Raw genomic sequence first — 21,993 nt, 5'->3', positions numbered from 1 at the left:
ATGTCTAAACGTTGGGTAAATAATTCGTTTTTAAACCACTAATCTTTGTATATTGTGTTGTCAGGTTAATTTTTTAAATGCTCATGATGAGTCTAGCTTTATTTGAAAAAAAAAAACAAGGAACATTCCTTCAGATGTTTTTTTTTGTTCTCGCTGTAAGTTATAAGGACTTGTTTAAACCAAACTTATCTATATGGATGTATGTGAATTATATTTTTAGTATGTTAAATAATTGTTTAATACATTTTTTAGCATCCTCTCCTGTGTTTAGATAGTTTTGTTTTCTCTCAAAATTAGAGACTCAACAGAACATTTTCAGGCGTATTTTTTTTTCCTTTTTGTTCAAGCGTGTTTTACTCATGAAATAGGTAGGCCTACCGGTGAATCTAAATTTCAAAAATTAACAAATAATTTTGTTCGAGATTCCAGAGTCCATACTGGGTCCTTTCGTTCATAATGGGCATTGAGTTAAATTTAGCTTTGTTTTGAGTTACTACTCAAACAATTTCGAATGAAGTTTGTGTGTGTGTTTCATTTTTTTTAAACCAGCGTAAAATAGATTGTATGATTTTTTTATGTATACAATACCTTTGAGAATCACATTGAGCGCGTTCTGGGAACATGCACCGGTGCACCGGTGTTGCCCCGGTGCAAAAAATGTGTCGTTCTGGGAGACCGGTGAGTTAACCTAGCAGACAGCTATTTCCTCTTTTTCCTCCACCGGTGCAAGATTTATGCACCGGAGAAATTTTACGGTGCATAATACACCGGCGGTCTCTGATTGGTCTGTTTCTTGGACAACAGCTTCAACAGCTTGCAGCTACGGCAAGATGGCGGGCCATCGAATAATGTTCATCAGTTTTATAGGTTATGTTGCGTAATGAGTGAATAATTTATTCTATGAGTGGGTTAAATTACGTATTAAGTGAATAATTTTCAAATAGTTTATTCTGTGAGGACAAGTTTGTTTGGTTTAAATATTTTAAAGTAAATAATAGTTGAATGTGTAAATTATAATCCGATGTGTACCATAAACCGGTGAATAACCGTTCTGGGATACCAAGACTCTTAAACCGGGGCGGTACCGGTGAATAAGTCACCGGTTAATCTGCACCGGTGCACCGGTACATGTTCCCAGAACACGCCCAATGTCGTTCAATATATGGAGAAAATCATGTCTGTATTGTTATTTGAATGAAAGTTTAAACCAGCTGTTATGGTTATTCGTATTAGATTCAGGTCAGTGACGTAGTTTGTTTATGTTTATGGTCCATACCGTTACTGATATAATATCCATGGTTGTTGCCAACAGCTGTTTTGAAATCTTACGATTAAGGCGATTGAGGCGAGAAGCGAAGCCTAGCTATGGATTACGAGAATTAATAGCTAATTTCATAAAAAGTAGGGTATAATATTCATGTCATTACTTTACATGTATAAGTAAAATATTTGAGTTTAGAAATTGAATCCGATTAAAATTTACATACTTTGTCTTACACTAGCATTTCAATCTACAAAACAGCGAGAAATGTAAATTTCGTGAGCGAATCGTGGAGGTAGATTCCCCCCCCCTGTTTTTCTGAGATGACGATCTGTGGGGTACCAGACCCCCCTACACTTTCCTTATCCCACTCAATGGACACATTACTCAACACTATCAGGACACCGACAGCTTGTCGCCGCCTTCCCATTGTTTGTAATCAATTTGTTCGATTGTAAATTATAGACAGACTTGTTTAGTTCTAATCCTCTGTAGATAGTTTCCAAATAGTACAAATACTGATAACGTAACAGTGTAGTAATGTAAACTTTTAATGGCTTAGGTGATTTAACCAGAAAATATTTTGTAAGTTACAGGAACCATGAAATGTCACCGAATTTTCATAGTTTATCAGACATCTTCCAACCCATCGTTCAAGTCACTTTTACAACTGAATACAATCAATATGATTTCGTATATCAGAAACCAAAATGAATATTTCCTTAAAGACACTTAGCTGAATAATTAAATAGAATTTCGTAAGCAATTAAATCAAATTGCTATAGGGATTATTTGAAATAAACTTCACGTTATCATATTGCACGGTCTCAAATCATATAATCTATTTTTTATAAACTATTCAAAGATATGTTCCTTGCACTCATATTAAAACATGTTAAATATAAATTTGAAGATGAATCCAACATTTACAAGCAATACAAATATAATACAATTAATCATTTGAACTTATGTCTTTTAGTGGAGGGCATTTTCCACAGCAAATAATGTTTCCCTACTCTGAGAGATCCATCCTTCTTTTAAATGGATTTACTTGGAGTTTTACACTGAACCACTGGTCACGGTAGTATAAAATAGTATAGAGGTTGGCGATTGGCAGTAATTGAACCTATATCACAACAGAAATCCCCAATCTAAGTAGCCTACTCTAACTATCAGCCGAGCCCAAGAACAAACATTCATACAAAATTCCATAAAATACAGTTTATATCATTCAAATCCCCTCCTCTTATAATTAAAATCACTGAACCCTTAGAAACCTTCATTGTATAAGAAATTATAAACTCCCCACACTTCGAACACATATCTTTTCATCTAAAGTCCAACACCGCGCAGTAACTGGTAACAGCTAGTTTTACTGCCTCTACTGCACTATCTACTGCAGTATATAACCATCGCACTACCGCAGTATATATCCACCGCCCGTACAGTTCCCTTTCACATCATGCCATGAATCTTAACCGCAGTCCAATGACACCTCAATCTATTCTAGTTTTCAATTTACTCTGCACACATAACAATAAGATATTCTGTTGCGATCGTATATCTACTAGGCTATTCCAACTAGGTTTATGTTAGGTAAAACTATCGTCAGAAGTCAAATAGAAATTTGTATCAATTTATGGGTTTACTGTGTTTAGTTTATGGTGAAGTAGATTGCAAGATGTTGTAGCTGTAAAACTTACTACAAGTAGGTTACCAAATAGTAGCCAAACCTACGTGCTAACTTTAGTTTTATGTAACCACTATTGGTTGTCAAAATTTCTTAGAAGATGCTATTAGTTTTAATGTAGACTACAGTGTACACCTTTCCTACATGAAAAATATAATTGGTTGTATACATTTACCAAATGTGGCTCAGAGAAGTTAGTTAAGTACCCATTTTAAATGGGTGCTGAAAAATTAGTTACACTTTTCTTAGACAGAAACTCTTCGAAGTCCTATTTCCTAGGGAGCTTTAACTCCCTATTTAGGAGCAAGGCCTTGTTTTTTGTACTCCCCATTTATTTTTCCTTATCCAGGTTTGGACAACTCCCAAAAACCCATGAACATTGATTTATCTCCACATAGAAAACCACACAACCTTACAAACTTCTATTACACAATGCTACATCGGTTTGATAAATTGCTATTGGTCACCATTCTAGATGACACCAAGGCTTGGTAGTATCGCCAAACTAACTCCTCAGCCTGGTAGGCTATGGGTCAAGGTTTTACCGTACAATGAAGGGATAATTTCACAAACAAACGTGGTCTCGTCTCCGTTGATTGGCCACATTGTCTGTGTCGACACCCCGACACCACACAGCATGAAGACTATAGTGGGTGCCGTCTGACTTGGCACCTGTAACATTTAGCTGATGAACTAAGAAAATATCAGCAAATTCAAACATTGCGAATTAAGATTTAACATGATTTAGTCTTCCGTAATTGCTTAACTACATGTGTCAACTGCCAACTCCACTCCATGAAGACGCCATTAATCTTGCACTTGAAATATTTCGCATATTTTTTATGTCTTAAAATTGTGAACACAATGTACTGGAATCTATGAAATATCATGGTTTCGTCTTCCTTGATTAGATGCAAAGTCTGTGTTGCCCCATACCATTAAATGAACTAATTCAATGCCCACATACTGTATAGTGTGCGTCAACTATCATAGCACCTGAAAAACTGTTTGAATGTTTAGAAATTGTTTATGAATGTAAAAAGTCCCACTCAAGTGGTGCAATTGACTTCGTTTCCTTGACTTGCTGCATGTCACTTTCAATTTATCTTTGCAGGTTGAATGATTTTTTTCATATACGACTTTTGAAGTTTTAAAATTATATTTTAAACAAGTAGTAACTTCTCACGTGATCGACTTGTATAAAACCAAAGACCAATGATGTCATTTAGATAATCTCTGTTTAACTGGCTCCTTTTGACAGCTGATTGTATTTTTTATTTTGAATCCTGTTAGGTGTTTTGTAAATGTATACGATTATTTTTAGCAGACTTAGCCTATGCCGAATTCAAACTATGTGTATAACTTTTCTAAAATCAGAATATATTTTTTTGCAACACAATAAAAATATGCAAACCATTTATAAAACAAGGCAATCAATCCCATTACTCGTGTAGAATAAACACTGTGCGAAGTTACAAGATCAGCTGATCTAGAGTCCCAGCATGTCCTCATTACAATCAGCTGATATTAATGCCAGCTGGTAAGAATAATGAGTGCGATTTGTCGCCCGTACAACCAGCTGTTTGTTGGCGGACAGACTACCAACCTCCTGTGGAGTCATCTGTCATGGACCCCTGGGTTCCGCCCCACCATGACTTGTGATACATGACACGGTCAGGTGACCGAGAATGTATCGGTCTAGGAGTTAGGAACGGGCAGTGGTTGGTCACGAATGCAGTGAAACTCAAATGCACCTTTCTTTTGCGCAGTGTATGTCCCGAAGTTATTTTTAAGTAAACGTCCCTCATTAAGATTATTTCATTTAAAGCAACTACGTCCAATTTCACATTATGGGGCTCGATTCCGTATTTTCCCATCAAATCCCTTTATTTCAGACTGCGGCCCACACTTTTTGCAAATTTTATTTGTCTAAAGTTCGATTTGAATTCATTGGGGACAAAATTATATAACTTTTTTTTATAAGGCCCTTGTGTAAAATATCAAAAGTAAAGGGACTGCTTATCAAAGAAACTCCAAATAATAAGATAGCAACATTCACCAAAGTATAGTCTAGTCTTGAGACCAAGAGAGCCTAACGTACATAGAAAGCGGTTCACTTCAAATATCAATATATAATTTTGACTCAGTAATGTCATAGATCAAACATACTCCCTTGTTTAATCTATGGTAATACCATTATTGCTTTTTGCACCCTGTCATGACTTTACTATATGAATGTACTCTAACAAAACAAACTGCATTGCTTAATAGACACTTAGGTGTGTTCTTTATTCAAGTAATTTTGATTCCCAATCATAGCTTGTTACTAATGTTCAGACGTCTGCCCATTAATGTTCAGTGTTTTGGATTAGGAAAAATACGTGCACATAAATATTTCAGTACGTAATCGTAGTTTGGATTATCTTTTCTTTCGTTTGGTCAGAACTTAGAGGAACGTTACTTTTACATTCTAGCAAGCAAGATTCAAGTTCGTCCCAATTGCACTTAGGCTACCTAAACATAAAAATATGATTGATATTTTTTAAACAAAACTGTAGACGAATAAAACTGCAAAATATACCTAAAATCTGATCAATCACTACATAATCCAAAACCGCTTAAATGTCCGTCATCGTAGTTCATTGTACCAACAATTAATCATAACTTCCACCCACGACAAATCTTATCTCGACAACCTAATAACAGCTCAACCTACTTTTGGCCCACTAACAAATGGAAGATTTACAATCCCTCTCTCGAAGTCCTTGTCGCAAGGCGCTAACGCAATCCAACGAGTATCAGTGTAAGAAGGCAAGTGGGATTATCAGAATCGTAACAAATGGTAGATTAGCGTCGGGGATTATCTATGGTCGCCATATTGGGAGAGCGGGAACATTCATTAGGGTACGACGTAATTGCTAATTGCAGCTCTTGACTTAGGCTTGGGAACTGGATCATGACCTGGGACTAGACATACGTGAACGTGAGTGAACAAATAGCGGGCGTTGCGGCGGAATTCTTTAATTAAACTGTATAATATGACAAAACTTTTTCCCACTAGCTTGTCAAACAACCCTTGCCCCTTACCATAGGTGGTGGGAGTAACTAGAAGTTTTTGTAATGGGAAAATCACAAGCTTACAATAACTTCCGAACCGTAATTTTTACAGCATTAAAGGTTGTACCATTTGGTTTAGAGCTAAAATAACCATAGCATACAGTACTAAATTTCTATCAAAACAATTCATACCGTTTTTGTTATCTAATTTTTCCTTATTTTACTGGAAAATTACAATTAAAAATCAAAATTTAAAAAAAACTGGAAAATTGTATGGTTCAGGAGGACTTGAAACGTATATTTACACCCAAAACTCAAACTCGAAAATTTTGACGAAAACAATACTTTCTTCATTATAAGGGGAGAGGGAATGTAAAAATTAATATTTGACATCTGTAACGTGGCACGGAACCATCGCAGTTCAAACGCTCTTAGGTTTTTTTTCTATATTTAATGCTATAACGTTATTTGCACAATCACCAGATGAACTTCACCATGCAAAACACAAATTTGAGACGTTGAGGCTGAGAATACCATAAAACAGTAAATATATAAAACATTAAAAGCAAAATAGATGTAGTAATACATGTGATAGTGATCTCGAATACAAAGAAATCAATAAGTTAATCGGCAATATAGATTTATATCATCGATTCAATTTTTTGTTTTTATCAATGATAAATTGCCTTTTATTATTTAAACCTCCTTAAATATTTGTGAATGAGTAATTAGTTAAATCCGCTAAAAGAAAAATGTTAGTATATTCTATGACTATCTACCAAATAACAATAGGAATCATAACACTGCATATTTTATCTTTGAGATGTATATGCTGCTAGTATTGTTCTGGATAATCTGCTTCCCACTACACAATCCCACAACAAAAACAATCGCATAGTAAATAATCGAACTATAATCTTTGAAAGCTCCACTGCAATATTTCAATTCATCGTTTCAACAATGGATGCGTCATCGTATAATCATACAGGCTGTGGATAGAAACGGACAATAATAGAACAATCAGCTGACTGAAGCATGTGTTTTTTTCTGAGCATTATTTGTAACAGTATGAGGTTTAGTATTTATTATTTATATACGTACACCGATGATTAAATTATCCCTTCCTTATTTCATATATCTGCAAACATAGTAAAAGACTTTATCAGTTAAAGTCACATATTAAGGTATTGGGCCAAGCTGATTGAGTAAAACCCATTAAGTAAGTAGTTTTATATACACTATCTCTTTTACACTGGCTTACGCACAGTTTTTATCCATGTTAAAGTGAATAAATGGGATGTATCCATTGTAATAACATTTTGGAACCTTTTTATAAAACACCTTACAAATACCTTTTACGGAAATTTTAGTTCAGATAAACAATTGTGCAACAACAATATTATCAATCTAATTATAATTTAATTTAAATTTGTTATGTTTTGATTGTTCTTTAGTGGGCGAATGAAAGGCTGAAAGAGGAGTTGTATTTTGTTACATTCCTACACGGATAGTGTTGTTATTCTTTGCATCTTAGAAAATAATAATAATGTAGATAATAATTAATAATAGTAGTTAAACAGGTTGCTGACTCAATTATTTTTGTATCAGTAAGTTATGAGAACACTTTTGTGCTTACAGTAAATGTCTAACCAATTAAGAACTCGCATGGTCATTTCAGATGCTGAAAAGGCAGTTTCGCCGTATTTGATTGACATATACACGCCGTCTACAACGGCGCTCCTTTGAATTTGAATTGAGAATGACTAGTTAATACTGGCTACAAAAACTCCCTAACAACAAGTACACTTAATAAATCATTTGACACAATTATTGGGATCGTTAAAATTGTAAACATTGAAAATAAATTAAAGGTACCTCATTGTTTAGTTTTTGACAATGTTCGATCCTGAGAAAGGTGGTAGATTTTTTAATGTTCCAAACTTGGCATCATGAACCATCAACAAGTGGAAAACCCCACTTTTCGTGGATTGAAGCATTAATTTTATCTGTATTATTATTTTGTGCTTTATTGAGATTGGTGTACATTTTCAATATTAGTTTTCTGTTTCAAGCACAAACAACATGTCTCAGTTAATTGATAGTTGTGTAATTTCCAGTGATGTGATATTTAGACTGTCTTGCAACTGGTTCTTCCGAATATGTGATCCCTCAAAAACCGGGTCAAACAAGAATGTTAATTTAAGTTCATTATAACCACACTTCAGATCAATTTCATAATCCACGCCCATCTTTCATAACTACCGAATTCATTTGCATAAATCACTTTTTTTTACAAACTCTTCATATTGAAAAGGTAAAAATGTTATGTTTTCAATAAGATTTATGTAGCCTAAGTACAATTCGTGAATGATAGGCTATTCGCGCATTACTTTTAATAAAAATTGCGTTCTTATCCAAACATTTTATTCTATCTAAATCAAAATATTACAAAAACATATCCGACGCCTCTAGCTTACAATAGGGTGTTGTTATCGAAACTTTACTATCCAAACCACAATCAATGCATCTACAAATGCTTTCTTTATAGTTTTATAGTGAGTTTTTTTAAATTGTGCAAAGACCACAAGTCTTATTTCAAACACATCAAATACATTCATTTACAAAGTTGGTAAATACTAAGAGCTGTAATTGACTTTACAAGTTTATAACTCTGCCAAGAGTTTCCTGGTTAACTACTTTAATCTCTTGACCTAGGTAAATTCCTCAAGTCTTCTCTTAATACCCATCGCATCAACTACCTAATTTACAACTTCTACTAGGAGTTGTTTCATTTACAAGTGTTTGACTCTAAGCGTGTTCTCCTCCGTCTAGAAACAAACCCCCTTTACGAATTACAATACCACAGTAAACTACTTCTGATCTTTTGACCTTCCTGAACAAGACACGAGTTCTACACAAGAAAGGCAAGACCAGCTGTTTGCAAGTTGCTAACTGGTAGGGGATGTGCGCTTGGAATCTGCAATTAAAACTGATAAGCCGTTCTACTATCTTGGCCAAGTAGGGTAGTGGACTTGTCTTGGCTGATTCCTATCCGTAACGACCTCACAAAAAAGGGTCTTACAAATTTGAATTTGAAATTTTCACTTGGTATAAAATAGTAACCAAAGCTATTTCTTGTGCTAGTGGTTATTTGTGCAAGCTGAAATTGAAGGTTTCAGATTTTGTCTTGATTTGACTTGTTGGTGACATTAATTGTTTGTAGCAAAAATAAGACGAGTTTGGTGTACCTTGGAGTACTTTCTTGATTTAAAAAATGTTTAAGTCCCTTCCTACATTCCTTGACAAATGAGCTTTCAAATCACTGTCAGCAATTTTACTTTTTAAATTTACTAGTATTTCATACATACAGACTATTTGAGTATGTACATACAACTCAAATAGTCTATATAACTTTAAGTACCAAATTTTGTAGATGGCTCAAATGCCAAAAGAGATCTAAATTTATACATTTATCCTTCTTCCAATTAATTACTTATACTTCATTGGATACTGCTCAAACTATTGTGAAATCTGAAGCAATTTCTGAAGTGTGTTTAATGTTCTGTAAATCTAGAATTCTAGATGGTGCTAATTACAATTACAGGTTTCTATCCATTTTAGAAAAACATTACATACATTTTTGAAACGTTTTAAAGTTTACAGAACTAATTAAATACCGTACCAAAACATATTCCAGCACAGACAATTAACAAACAACCAAAAACTTTTACAACTTTCTTCAGCCAATCCAAAAAGATCAAGAATCTATAAAAAGAGGGGTTTTCTATGGTCTAGTTGATTCAATTCCAAAGGATATTTATTCAACAGCTCATCTCCACACAAAGGAAAGCGTGCAAGGCTTTATTACATTAGCTTTAATACCTTAATAAGATAAACAAGCTCATTGTGCACAGCTTAAGCATGAGTGATGAAGTACCGGTAAGATGACCATCCTCGCTTGTCGTGGCTTTGCTCATGAAGATTTAAGTTAAACATATGTGACTACTTAAGTTAAACTATGAGAGAACTTCTTCATTTACAATTGTATCCAGGAGCTTCTTAGTCAATTCCAACAGAAATTCTCCCATGAAATCTACAGTACCAACGAATTCCGAAGGACAGCTGGGCCTAGTATTGAATCCCAATACTACAATTCGGCAATTGTTTTGGAGTTCTCATATAGCTCAACGATGATTACATAGTTTTATAGAAGCTTGATTTGCATAGCCCGCAGATGTAGTAAAACTCATAAATTCTTCCTCCTTACTCTGTTGTCTTGTTACAGATGGTCACATGACCAGGAGGAGTCCGCCAGCGTACAGTGATGGTGTGTACATGCTGGCGGGCCAGGACCGGCCCAGTCCTAGGAAACTCAGCACTCTCTTCATGAAGGGAGACGACGGCATGGGCTCCGCCAAGAACAGAACTGCTCTGCTCGCCTTCTTCGGTAAGTTTCAAGACTTTGTATGATTGCAGGTACATCTGACAATTATTTATGATTCAGACAGGTAATAGGATTTTGAAAAAAATTATAAATATTTTGAAATGTAGTGTGCTACAGCTAAAAAAAATTATATTTACAATATCTAGATATACAAAACCACACGTATCACAATGGTAGCTGTCACGATGGTAGATGTCACAATGGTAGCTGTCACATTGGTAGTTGTCACAATGGTAGCTGTTACAAAGGTAGCTATCACAATGGTACATGTCACAATGGTAACTGTCACAATGGTAGAAGTCACAATGGGGAAGCTGCCTTGATAATATATGTCGCAATGTCAATTGATTGGCGTCATTAATCTATGCACCGAATTTTAATTCACTACAAAAAAAGTTATCAAATTAAAACAAGGTTTGTGAAAAAACAAAGTGGTGGCTGTAGAGGTAATTTTTGGTTTTCAGAAATTTTTAACTTGATATTTCAGTTTGTCTTTGGTCCGGTCTGTCGAGAGTTCAGGGACACCCTGTATTTGTACAAATAACAAATAGACTGCAAAAGAATACCTATTTGGAGAAATTACAATGAGCAAAGAATATTTTCAGGGTATACTAATGTTCTTTCCCGAGCTCGGATCCCAGGTCTCCCAGTCTTTTCTATGTAGAAAGTGGTAACTGAGCTTCTTGCTAAAATTTGCTTTATGAAATACTTTTTTGATTTAAATATTTGTTGCGTTCAACTATCAAGTTTCCTGGTGATGCAAGGTTTGTGTAAAAATATTAACCATTCTCCACATCCCTTATGAAGACCAGATGAGGTTCCATATTCTAAAACATCATGAAAGATGGTGAAACTTATGTTTTGCCAATGAGTGATGGAAAATGTCTGCAATAATTCTTAAACAACGCAAACTTACTATCAAAAACCAAGTTGAAAAATAGTGTTTACCTTTCTATTTTTTTCATAATGTTGCTGCAGTATTGAGGATCCATAACCAAGTGCAAAACTTGAAGCTGTTTAAAATTACACGTTTCTGCTAAATGTTCTGCTTTTCACATTCCCTCCAGCAAAGTCAGCTAACTCTATTAGTTCATAAAATGCCCGTTTTACTGGCCTCTTGGGCCAAGTGCGGTTACTTTTACTTATGCTAATGGACAAGAACTTGTTCCTAATGTAGTCGCCACTCACTCTGAAGTCTCAAGTGGTTAGAATCAACATGAATAATTAATGTAACTAATCAGAAGATGTAGTTAATAAGACATATCTGCACTATGAATCTTCAGTATTTCAGGTGGAATTTCGTGGATATAGTCATTAATTTGGATTGCATGATTGGATCTGCTCAACCTTACAAGGTTTTGGTTTCTCACTTTTTAGTTCACTTGTGAAAACGATTCGTTCCATAAATATGGAATATTGAAAGATTATTCTTGGTTGCCTCAATGATTTGGTTGAGTCATTCAGAAAATAGGAAAGAAAATTGTTATTCAAAGAATTATGATTTTGATTTTTTAATTTCCAAAAGACGCCAACACAACTGTGATAAACTGAAGAAGGATAGATGTATGGAACTAACTGACGGGTTTCAAGTGGCACCCTTGCCATTTTAGGTACCTACCTTCATCTTCTGAAGAATAGAAGAATGTGGGGGAAATATATCAGACAGGTTATTGTATCATTTACTTAAGTAAAGTACGAAATACCCTAACCTTTCTGGTATCTACAGATCAATACGTAGTCTTGTGGAATAACAACAAAAATATGTTTTATCTTTCAACCTATGTTTTTCTTAAAGCAAACCACTAATTTAAAACCAGTTTGAAGAAAGAAGACAGAAGAAATCGCTTTACACCTCCAAGCATCGTTTCATTAGCCCAGATTTTTGCTTAGGTTCATTTTAATAAAAGAGGTTAAGTGTAAGTTGATCGAGGGCAGATCAAACAGCTGATCCATTATTGATGAGGCTACAAACAGATGTTTTAGCCTCTGACAGCTGATTGACTGGTTGCACAATATCTCTTGTACTGACCTGCATAATCAGGCTGGTCCAGAACTGATTGAGACACCAGAGAACAGAATCGGCAATGTAGTAATTACCATCAGTGACAGTCAAATGTTACTTGAAAGAAACTCGTCAGCCGGCACTCGTTCGCTTTTTCTGAATAGCATTGATTGAGCATTTACTTAGTTAAGAGAACATACTACTGATATATAAAATAGGTTTCTGTTTACTGATACTGTAACTTTAGAAGTACTATGTTGGTTTTCACACTTCTAATATTTGTTATGCTTACTAATGGTTGAGTGGTAAATGCTCACTCCATCAGAATATTTTAATCTACTTGTTACATTATTTTATTCTGCTTTATTTTTAGCTAAACCAAGCCAGAGGTTGATTTTTTTAAATCAATTACTTAGTTCTATGTCCTACCAGAAACATTTCTATTATATGCTGTTCTCCAAGTATTTTCATTGATAAAACAGCTCCCAAGTAGATTTTACATCATATTGGACGAAGGTCTTAATCCAGATTGTGTTTAGTGTTTTGTATATCGTCACTTGCAATACAAAGGGGCGCTAGTACATTGACTTATCACATGGTCTTATGCTCCATCGTTTTGCAAGCGTTGATATCTCGTTTCTAAATTTTTAAAAATCACGCTTAACTGTACCTTTGTTGGTTGAAGACAAAAAATACTTTAAACTTACAGAATTAATTTCAGCAAAACAATGATCCAACCTTTTCCATTCAGGTCAGGTGGTGAGCTCGGAGATTGTCATGGCCAGTGAGTCTGGGTGTCCCATAGAGGTGCACAACATAGAGATAGAGAAATGTGACGAGATGTACGACAGGGAGTGTGAGGGAGGAAAGTCCATCCCCTTCCACCGAGCTGGCTACGACAGGAAGACAGGCATGAGCCCCAACAGTCCTCGAGAACAGGCAAGTCCCTAAGTCCTCTATGAGATGGTAAAACTTTTGTGTTAAGTGTTAACAGCAGTGGATTGATAATTGTGGGGAAAACAGATAGGCAAAATATTTCAAATTTCAACGTAAAATCGAGACATCACTTGCTCTCTCGTTTTATCCATCATTGCCTGATTTAATTTTAGCTCCTCCTGTTTACTATTGGTTATTGTTCTATGATCTGTGTGCTATTGGACATTTCAGCACAATCACCCTGCAGTCAAATTGAATCCACATCTGTGATGCCCGGTGAGGATTAACATGTTTAATCCTCCTAGGGATAACCTCCCCTTCTGAAGATATTACTCTCCAAACAAACTCAAATTAAATTTTGAAGACAAGCACAAGTCTCAATACTAATTTACCTTAGATTCAACATACAGTTATTACATGGACTCCATTCAGTTTTTAAATCAATCTAGAATAAATTATGTTTCAAAGGATCCTTTTAGTTTTTACATTAAACTATTTAACATTGCTTGGAGTGTTCCACATTCAAAACGTAAAAAATGCCATTGGCTTAGAAAACACGCAATAACATCGATCCACATTTTACTACAAAAGAAGTTTATCCTATGAATATAACTTAACTAATGCACATGATTTGTTGTACATTGATGCAAATTCTACTCCATTCCACGTTTACTGACCATAAAAAGGTAATAAGTACAGTAAAACGATGTAACCTAAAAGTATAAATCTCTAATTGTATATCATTTTCTAAACTCATCCTTGCTATAACCAACTGTGGAAGTGTGAGGGTGTCTATGTAAGGGCTTTGCCCATATCTGAGGGCAGAAGACGAGTAGTTGTGTGGTGTGTGCGTGAGATGGCTGATGATCAGAGATGTAACAGACTGTACTTGTGAGTCAGATCACAGACCAGACTGTACCTACAAGTACAAGACTACTCTGCAGTGTCAGAACATATCTCTCATGAATTTCTTCTCGACAGGTTGAAGACCTCTGACTGATTAACTCTAGTGGAACTTGCTCTATGTTTGAGTATGAGGAGAGGCAAGTTTCAAATGAATGGAATAGCTAGCTTATGCTAAATAACTTTTTTTAGTATACACTTTGATGCTGTATTTTTTTACTACTTGAGTTTGAAGTTATTGAAAAACCATTGATATAATTAGCTTAGTCTGATGCAACCCAGGGAGTTTTCCTCTTTCCAAGTTTTCTCTCCTTTGTTTGTTTGATTATAGCGTTGCATATTCTTTTATAACTTGTCCAGCCCATCCCAAATGTCTTTTGTTGTCTTTTGCAAATTGTCCAGGTTGAATTTGAAATCTACTGACATATCTACAAACTTCCATTTGTAATACTAATCAATACTCGTAAACTAACGTTAGAAACCTACCAGATATAGAATTTACTTAAATTGATTTTAGATCAATGAATTGTCAAATGCACTTTATTCACGATAAATGTTTCTTTTCCAGATCAACCGAGTCTCAAGCTGGATCGATGGTAGTTTCATCTACAGCACCAGCGAGGCGTGGGTGAATGCTATGAGATCGTTCCAGAACGGAACATTCATGAGTGACACGACGGGCAAGTGGCCTGTCCGCAACACAATGCGAGTTCCTCTCTTCAACCAACCAGTGCCTCATGTGCTGCGGACACTCAGCCCTGAGAGACTCTTTTGTAAGTAACTGAATGAACAGTTGCAAACTAGAGTAGTTAACTCAAGAAACTACCTGATAAGATAACAAGAGTTGTATAGTTTACTTAAGTCTTTTAACAAGAATCAAAAGATGCTCTGGTTGTGTAAGATTATCATTTCTCAGTATTGAGTTGCTTTACTATCATTGTTGTTATACCATAGCTCAGATCATCAGATAATCAGATATTTACTATGTACCAATAGATCAGTTAATGCAATATTGTGAGTTTTTAAATTCATATTTGGGTTTCAAATACAATTAGTTGCACGAAAATCGTGGTAGTATATCATGAGGTTTTTTTGATAGTTGCAAAAACAAGCATTTAACTTTAAATCACTTTCCAAAATTGAATGAAGTAAAGTAAATCAAACACCGTACAGCATTATTTTTCTAAAATAATATTCTGTTACCGGTACCTTACTTTCAATAATTTATTTTTTCCTTCTTTTCCTGGGGCATTAAAAAAACTGTATATTCATCAAAACAGTTACAATAAAAATTATGTCACATGTCATTTCATTTTCAGTGCTGGGAGACCCCAGAAGCAACCAGAACCCAGCGCTGTTGTCCTTTGGTATCCTCTTCTTCAGATGGCACAATGTAGTGGCTGGTCGGGTACAAGCCGATCACCCGGAGTGGAACGACGAGGAAGTCTTCCAGAGGGCTCGGAGAATAGTCATTGCTAGTTTACAGGTTAGTAACATGGCAATGCATATTTTGTAGTATCAGAATAAAACTTTGATGCTAAGAAATGTGTTATTAGATTTTTTGATTTTACTTTCTGTTTCTATTGAATATAATAAAGATGGGGTGGTTTTATTGCCAGCGAGTTTGTACAAGAACTGCTCATGTTAGTTTGGCCAAGGGCCGCAAGTAACTAAAATCCATCACAGGTGGTTTCTGTATGTGTGTCCATCTGTCAGACCAAGTTGATCATCATCCAAAGGTCTATTCATTTCTGTTGAATCTCCCTAAGCTAGGCTCCCCAGATGTTTTAAGTCTCCTGGTGGATACCACTTGATATCATTAGACATCTATTGACATCACTATGTATCTAATGATATCAATACAATATGTAGTGATATCATTTAAATGTCTAATGATTTTCTATTGTTTTTTTCACTAGGGGCAATTGTCTTCATCTCTTTCATAAAGATAGGACATATTTAGGGAGTAATTTTTATTATTCTATCTCCTATGCTTACTTATATTATCTTCAGAAGATCCATTAGGATGTCTAAGAGGAAGCATTTCTAATTATTTATATGTATAAACATGTATACACGCAAGATTGATTTTTCTCCTCTGTTTAAGTTATAATTATCTTCAGCTAGTCCATAATGATAAGTCTCTAGAGAAATATATTTAATTTTATTTGCCTTTTTACCCTATAAAATTGAAACGAGTAAATGGAACATGATCATTTCCCCCTTCCAGAACATCATCATGTACGAGTATTTGCCAGCGTTCCTGGGAGAGGAGTTGCCAGAGTACGAAGGCTACAAGCTCGACACTCATCCTGGCATCACCCACGCTTTCCAGAGTTCAGCCTTCCGCTTCGGCCACACCATGATTCCTCCCGGGATCTACAGACGGGATGGGAAGTGCAACTACCGCAAGACTCACATGGGCAACCCGGCCCTGCGACTGTGTGCCCATTGGTGGGACTCTGGGGTGAGTTTGACCATTGACTTCTCATCCTATTGTTAAACCAAAAGCTGTTGATGTGTGATTCATTTCCAGTTATGTTATGTTGAAAGAATACTTTTCTATTCTAGGGTTAATTTTACAGCAAGTACTTTAAAATAATGTCTATGGCAATAATATTAGAGGAAGAGCATAGCAAACATAACATTCCTTGCAGTTAGGTATAACATGCTATATACTTGTTCCATCCTTCTCTATACAACCATATGATTGTGCAGGATGTAATGCATGAGACCAGCCTAGAAGAGCTGATGCTGGGAATGGCTTCTCAGCTGGCCGAGAAGGAAGACACAGTGTTGTGTTCTGATGTCAGAGACAAACTGTTTGGACCCAACGAGTTCAGCCGTCGGGACCTCGGGGCGCTCAACATCATGAGGGGCAGAGACAACGGAGTCCCAGACTACAACTCGGTAAACTCTATTACAAATAATAGTTCAAACATATCTCGCCCCAGAGAATCCATGATATGAAAGTAATTAGAGTGAATTAAAACTTGCTACATATGTTATGACATTTATATGCACTCTGCCAACGTCTGACTACAATAAAATCCACTTCTTAAGAAGTTGTTAGATAAAGGAAAACTTGAACACAGATTACACACGACTCAAAAACATAAAAACAAGAAATATCACAGATTTGGTAGGCTATAGTTTATTGCGTTTTCTTTTAAAAGTACAGTAACAGTTTTTGTCTTTCTTAGATTTCAGTTAATCGTATACTGAAGCAGGTTATTCCTTTCTCTCTGTATTATTGGGAAGTAATTGAAACATAAATATGCAATCTCACGATATTTCAACACCTGATTTACCAAACAATTACTTACAACTTTTTTTCCACAGGTGCGAATGTACTACGGTCTACCGAAGAAGAAAACCTGGACGGACATCAATCCAGAGTTCTTTGAAAAAAATCAGGAACTGTTGGAGAGTTTGAAGACGGCTTACAAAGGAGACGTTAACAACATCGACCTCTATATTGGAGGAATGTTGGAGTCCCAAGATGGACCAGGTGAACTGTTCACGGCAGTTATCAAGGAACAGTTTGTGAGGTTACGACAAGCTGACCGTTTCTGGTTCGAGAACGCTGAAAACGGGTAAGTTGTCTGGAGAATAACTATAATACACTCTCTTCTATTTGCCATCAAGCCACCAAATTCTCTTACCTTTTATAACTACAGTAGACCCTCCCTAATCCGGCACTCCAATAATCCGGCGTCTTCTGACGGGGGAGGTCTTCCGCAATCGCGGCAAAATTCTGATTATCTTCTGCAGCCGTCTAGACATCAACATCCACTCTTGCGGTCACGGAAACGTCATCGTCGTCTTTCATGATAGCGGCAAAATCAGACATTATTATCGCCTTCCACGGTCACGGAAACGACTTCGTCGTCATGTGCGATCGTGGGAAATCATGAACATCTCCCACAGCCGTTTAGACATTATCATTGTCTTCCACGATCGCGGCAAAATCATGAACATCACCCACGGACATCTAAACGTTATCATCGCCCCTGCGGTAACGGAAACGTCATTGTCGTCATGCACGATCAAGTTAAATTATGATTATCAAAAGCGGAACTTTGTAGACGTGTTTTAAGTGCATTTTAAGTGTTTTGCCTGTTATCTGGCATTTTCACTATATCTGCCGGATTACTGAGAGTCTACTGTATATCGTAATATCCAAAATTAATATGGTCTTCTGTAAAAGTTCTAAAGCACTCTATTTTTAAGTACCTATTTCTCCCTTTTGTTCCAATTTTGACCCATTTGACTCAATGATAACATAGTTAAATGAGTCTTTCTTAGTATGTGCTACCTCAATCTCCATAATACCTCATTCAGTTTTTCTTATTGTGACAGTTAATGGGGATATACAAGATAGTATAGATTACAATAAGCTTCCGTTTCTGCAAGACATATAATTCTAATGTTGGAGTGTAAGAAAAAATATCATGTTTTACAATATTAACTCTATAATATTTCTTTTAGTATCTAAATTGAGCCAAAAGTTACTGTAACTCCACCACTGGCTACTTTGCAATATGGTATGTAGATGGTATAGAGTCAAAAGATTATTTTTCATGGTTTTATAGAACCGTAGGTATAGTCAGTGCTCGATTTGTAAAATATGAGGTGCCGGAACTGTCACCTATTTAATATGGTTTGTTCCTATTTATGCCAATATTTTTATCTTTCCAAAAGAGAGGTACTGGAACTCCGTTCTGCCTCGTTCCCCCGCAAATCGAGCACTGGGTATAGTTTGAATTAATCTAACCATCATGGTAGCACTTGCTCATATGTTAAAGTGCTTCCCTAAGCAAAACTGTGTAAAGCTTGAACTATCTATAATCTTTGCTAGCAGTGAAAAATCAACCCTTACAGCAAAATTTGCAGCCCTTTTTAACAAGCTGTATACTCATGTTATCTCCATGCTGTAAATAATACTAGCAGATTCAAACAAATTTTAAAAATCTCCAGCCGAACAGGAGAAAACTCTGGCACAAAAGCAAACAATCCTGCAGATGTGCATACATATAAAGCTCTGTATATTTTCTTAGGATTTTTGTGAATAGCATAAAATCAAAATTACAAACAGCAAACAGTGACCAAAAAGTGAGGACTACCTGTGCTTATATTCTCACATAACTTGATTTATTTATTACTAACGTTGATTCATTCACAGTATTTTCACACCGGATGAGATAGAAGAGCTAAAACAGATCACCATGTGGGATATTCTCGTGAATGCAACGGATATTGTGCCCGGAGAGCTGCAGAAAGAGGTGTTCTTCTTTGTCGATGGAGACCCGTGTCCTCAGCCCTTCCAGCTCAACACTTCCCAGCTAGAGCCTTGCTCTTACCTCAAGGGATATGACTACTTCGAGGTAGGATACAGGTATTTTGAAATATGTCACTCTAATAGTTTAAGGAAGCAGTATTGTGGCACAATTGAAACTCACTGTCGAGAGGTTTGAAGAAGAGGTAGGTATATATAGAATGTCGAGTGATGAAATTGATTTTTTAAACAAAGAGAAAAAGGAGATACAGTTAAGATTACATGACCAATGCCTGTCACTAGCCACTTCACTTCGGCATAGACAATTACGATTAAATATTGTTAATTTATACAAGCGAATTTGCAAGCTGCAAAGAAACATGTGTGAACTATTTAGGTATACAATTTTTTCACCAGTTTTGTAGGCCTATAAGTTAAAAGCAAGCTAGTATACTGTACTTAATTAGGCAGGGCTAGCTTAAATGCAATTTGCTGCTAGTTTGCAAGCAAGTAGATTGTCAACTTGACCTGGACAGTCGAGCATGAAAAAATCATTATCAAACCAGAGTAATATGTTGGTGAACATAAAAGTTACAGTTTAAATAAGCCTCAATTTGATACTCTTTGTACTTATCAGGACTGTTTTCCCTCATTTTAGAGATATTAGTTTGCACAAAATCAGTTATGGTGGAAATATGTGTCGAGTGATGACAGAAACTTTACTGTTCAAACCTATACACATTTAAACCCATCGCCCATTTTTGTCACTTTTTCTGACTGGATTTTGAACAGAAACATATTTCTTGTTGGAGTAAGAACTAGAAATCATCCACTACCCCATATGCAGTCTTCCCTAACATTATAAATGTATTTACTTCAGGTTGAATCAATAAATATTATTTTTTTTCAATATTAACTACATGTCACCATAGATCTTTCAGTGCCATTGTGGTTTAAATCACAAACCAGTAACAACTCTTAAAGAGTACAGTAGGCTGATCTTTAACCAGCAATGTCTGAGCTAGAAAAAGCTGGGATTAGACAATAACAAAGCCACACCAATCACACTCCATTCTACACTCACTCCTTCATTCATGGAAATTGAATCACAGGATTTACCAAAATCATTTCTATGTGCCACAGGGCAGTGAACTGGCTTATGTTTACGCTTGCGTGTTCCTGGGCTTCGTGCCGCTTGTCTGCGGAGGAGCTGGGTACGGAGTCATCAAGCTGCAGAACCGCAGACGACGTCAGCTGCGCATGCTGCAGGAGGAACAGAAGACTGGCAATAAGGGCAACAACGCAGCAGCTTCTGTTGACAAAATGGCCGTCAGGTACAATCTACAGTATAGTCTGAGTAGAAGAGCATTATAGCGGTGTCTTTAAATCTGAAGGTTCGATTCAAAGGGACCAAGATGCAATATATTGTCACTGGGCTATCAATTAATGGTGCTACCCAACCAAAAATTCCTCAAAGTTAGATCGTAGTAAAACTAGGACTTAACCTGTCGTCTTACAAAAATTTTAAACGCAAACCACACTAAATAGTAGTTAAACACACTGAACAATTAATGAACCCATAAATATTAAACATCTTGTGCTTTTGTAGTAGGACCTTTTTGAGAGTAGAAAATGTATAAATGTTTTTTCTTCTTAGCGTAAATTTTGCAGTGTGTGTTTGGTTGGTTTTATTACCATGAGATACGCATTTACATTTTTGAATACATTGCTGCACCTTTATATTTTTTTAGGAAGAATGGTATTTTCCTGTTCAGGATATTTATCCATTTCAATAAATTTGAATATTTTTTGTGGTGCCTTTATCTAACTGTTGATTTATAACTAATTTGTTTTACTTTCAGAGAGTGGCTTCATGCAAACCATCGTCGAATAGTAAAACTCCGCTTTGGTCCTGAAGCTGCGCTACACACAGTTGATCGGAAGGGAGAGAAGCTGCGAACTGTCTCGTTCAAACAAGGAGATTCCGTAACAGTAGAAGAGTCTCAGGTAACGGTCTTGTCTTGACAAATGCTATAGAAACAGAAAGTCTTATCAATTACAAACTGCAGACAAAAGTTTTCTCAATAGATCTCGTCACTAATAAATCTCTTGCATATTATATAGCAGGACACAAGCCTGCAACTGTTTCACACAGAATTTTCAGAAAGGTATACGGTTTACCAAATCAAGGCACTGTCAATTAATTCACAAATAGTAATTTATTAATCAGATAAGAAAATTCAGGAGCACCTTTTCAAGAACAAAATCCTTGCTGTAATCTCTTAACTAGCCGCATGTTCTAATAGGTTTCTGATTCTTAACAGTAGCATTTAAATCAATTAACTAAGTATCAATACCAACATAGTGATAGAAAACTAGAATAATAGGTACCCCTGTTGCAGCACTCTATGGGCTCAAAACT

General features: G+C 35.9%; 1 protein-coding gene across 1 annotated transcript in view; it reads left to right on the top strand.

The window, feature by feature from the left end:
- LOC129002045 (dual oxidase-like) overlaps positions 1–21,993 on the top strand; it is a 131,081-nt gene that overhangs the window by 87,549 nt on the left and 21,539 nt on the right. Inside the window, exons 3-12 of the mRNA XM_054429555.1 lie at positions 10,294–10,455; positions 13,206–13,393; positions 14,862–15,066; positions 15,613–15,779; positions 16,524–16,760; positions 17,012–17,203; positions 17,636–17,889; positions 19,479–19,680; positions 20,715–20,905; positions 21,434–21,578. Of these exons, the coding sequence (XP_054285530.1) occupies positions 10,294–10,455; positions 13,206–13,393; positions 14,862–15,066; positions 15,613–15,779; positions 16,524–16,760; positions 17,012–17,203; positions 17,636–17,889; positions 19,479–19,680; positions 20,715–20,905; positions 21,434–21,578 (1,943 nt within the window). The remainder of the gene's footprint in view (positions 1–10,293; positions 10,456–13,205; positions 13,394–14,861; positions 15,067–15,612; positions 15,780–16,523; positions 16,761–17,011; positions 17,204–17,635; positions 17,890–19,478; positions 19,681–20,714; positions 20,906–21,433; positions 21,579–21,993) is intronic.

Source organism: Macrosteles quadrilineatus, unplaced genomic scaffold (genome assembly GCF_028750875.1).
Source record: "Macrosteles quadrilineatus isolate MER2022 unplaced genomic scaffold, UCM_ALF_1.0 Scaffold_9__3_contigs__length_116548681, whole genome shotgun sequence".
Lineage (NCBI taxonomy): Eukaryota > Metazoa > Arthropoda > Insecta > Hemiptera > Cicadellidae > Macrosteles > Macrosteles quadrilineatus.
Note: the sequence above shows the minus strand (reverse complement) of the source record. Positions and strands in the feature narration are given on the sequence as shown.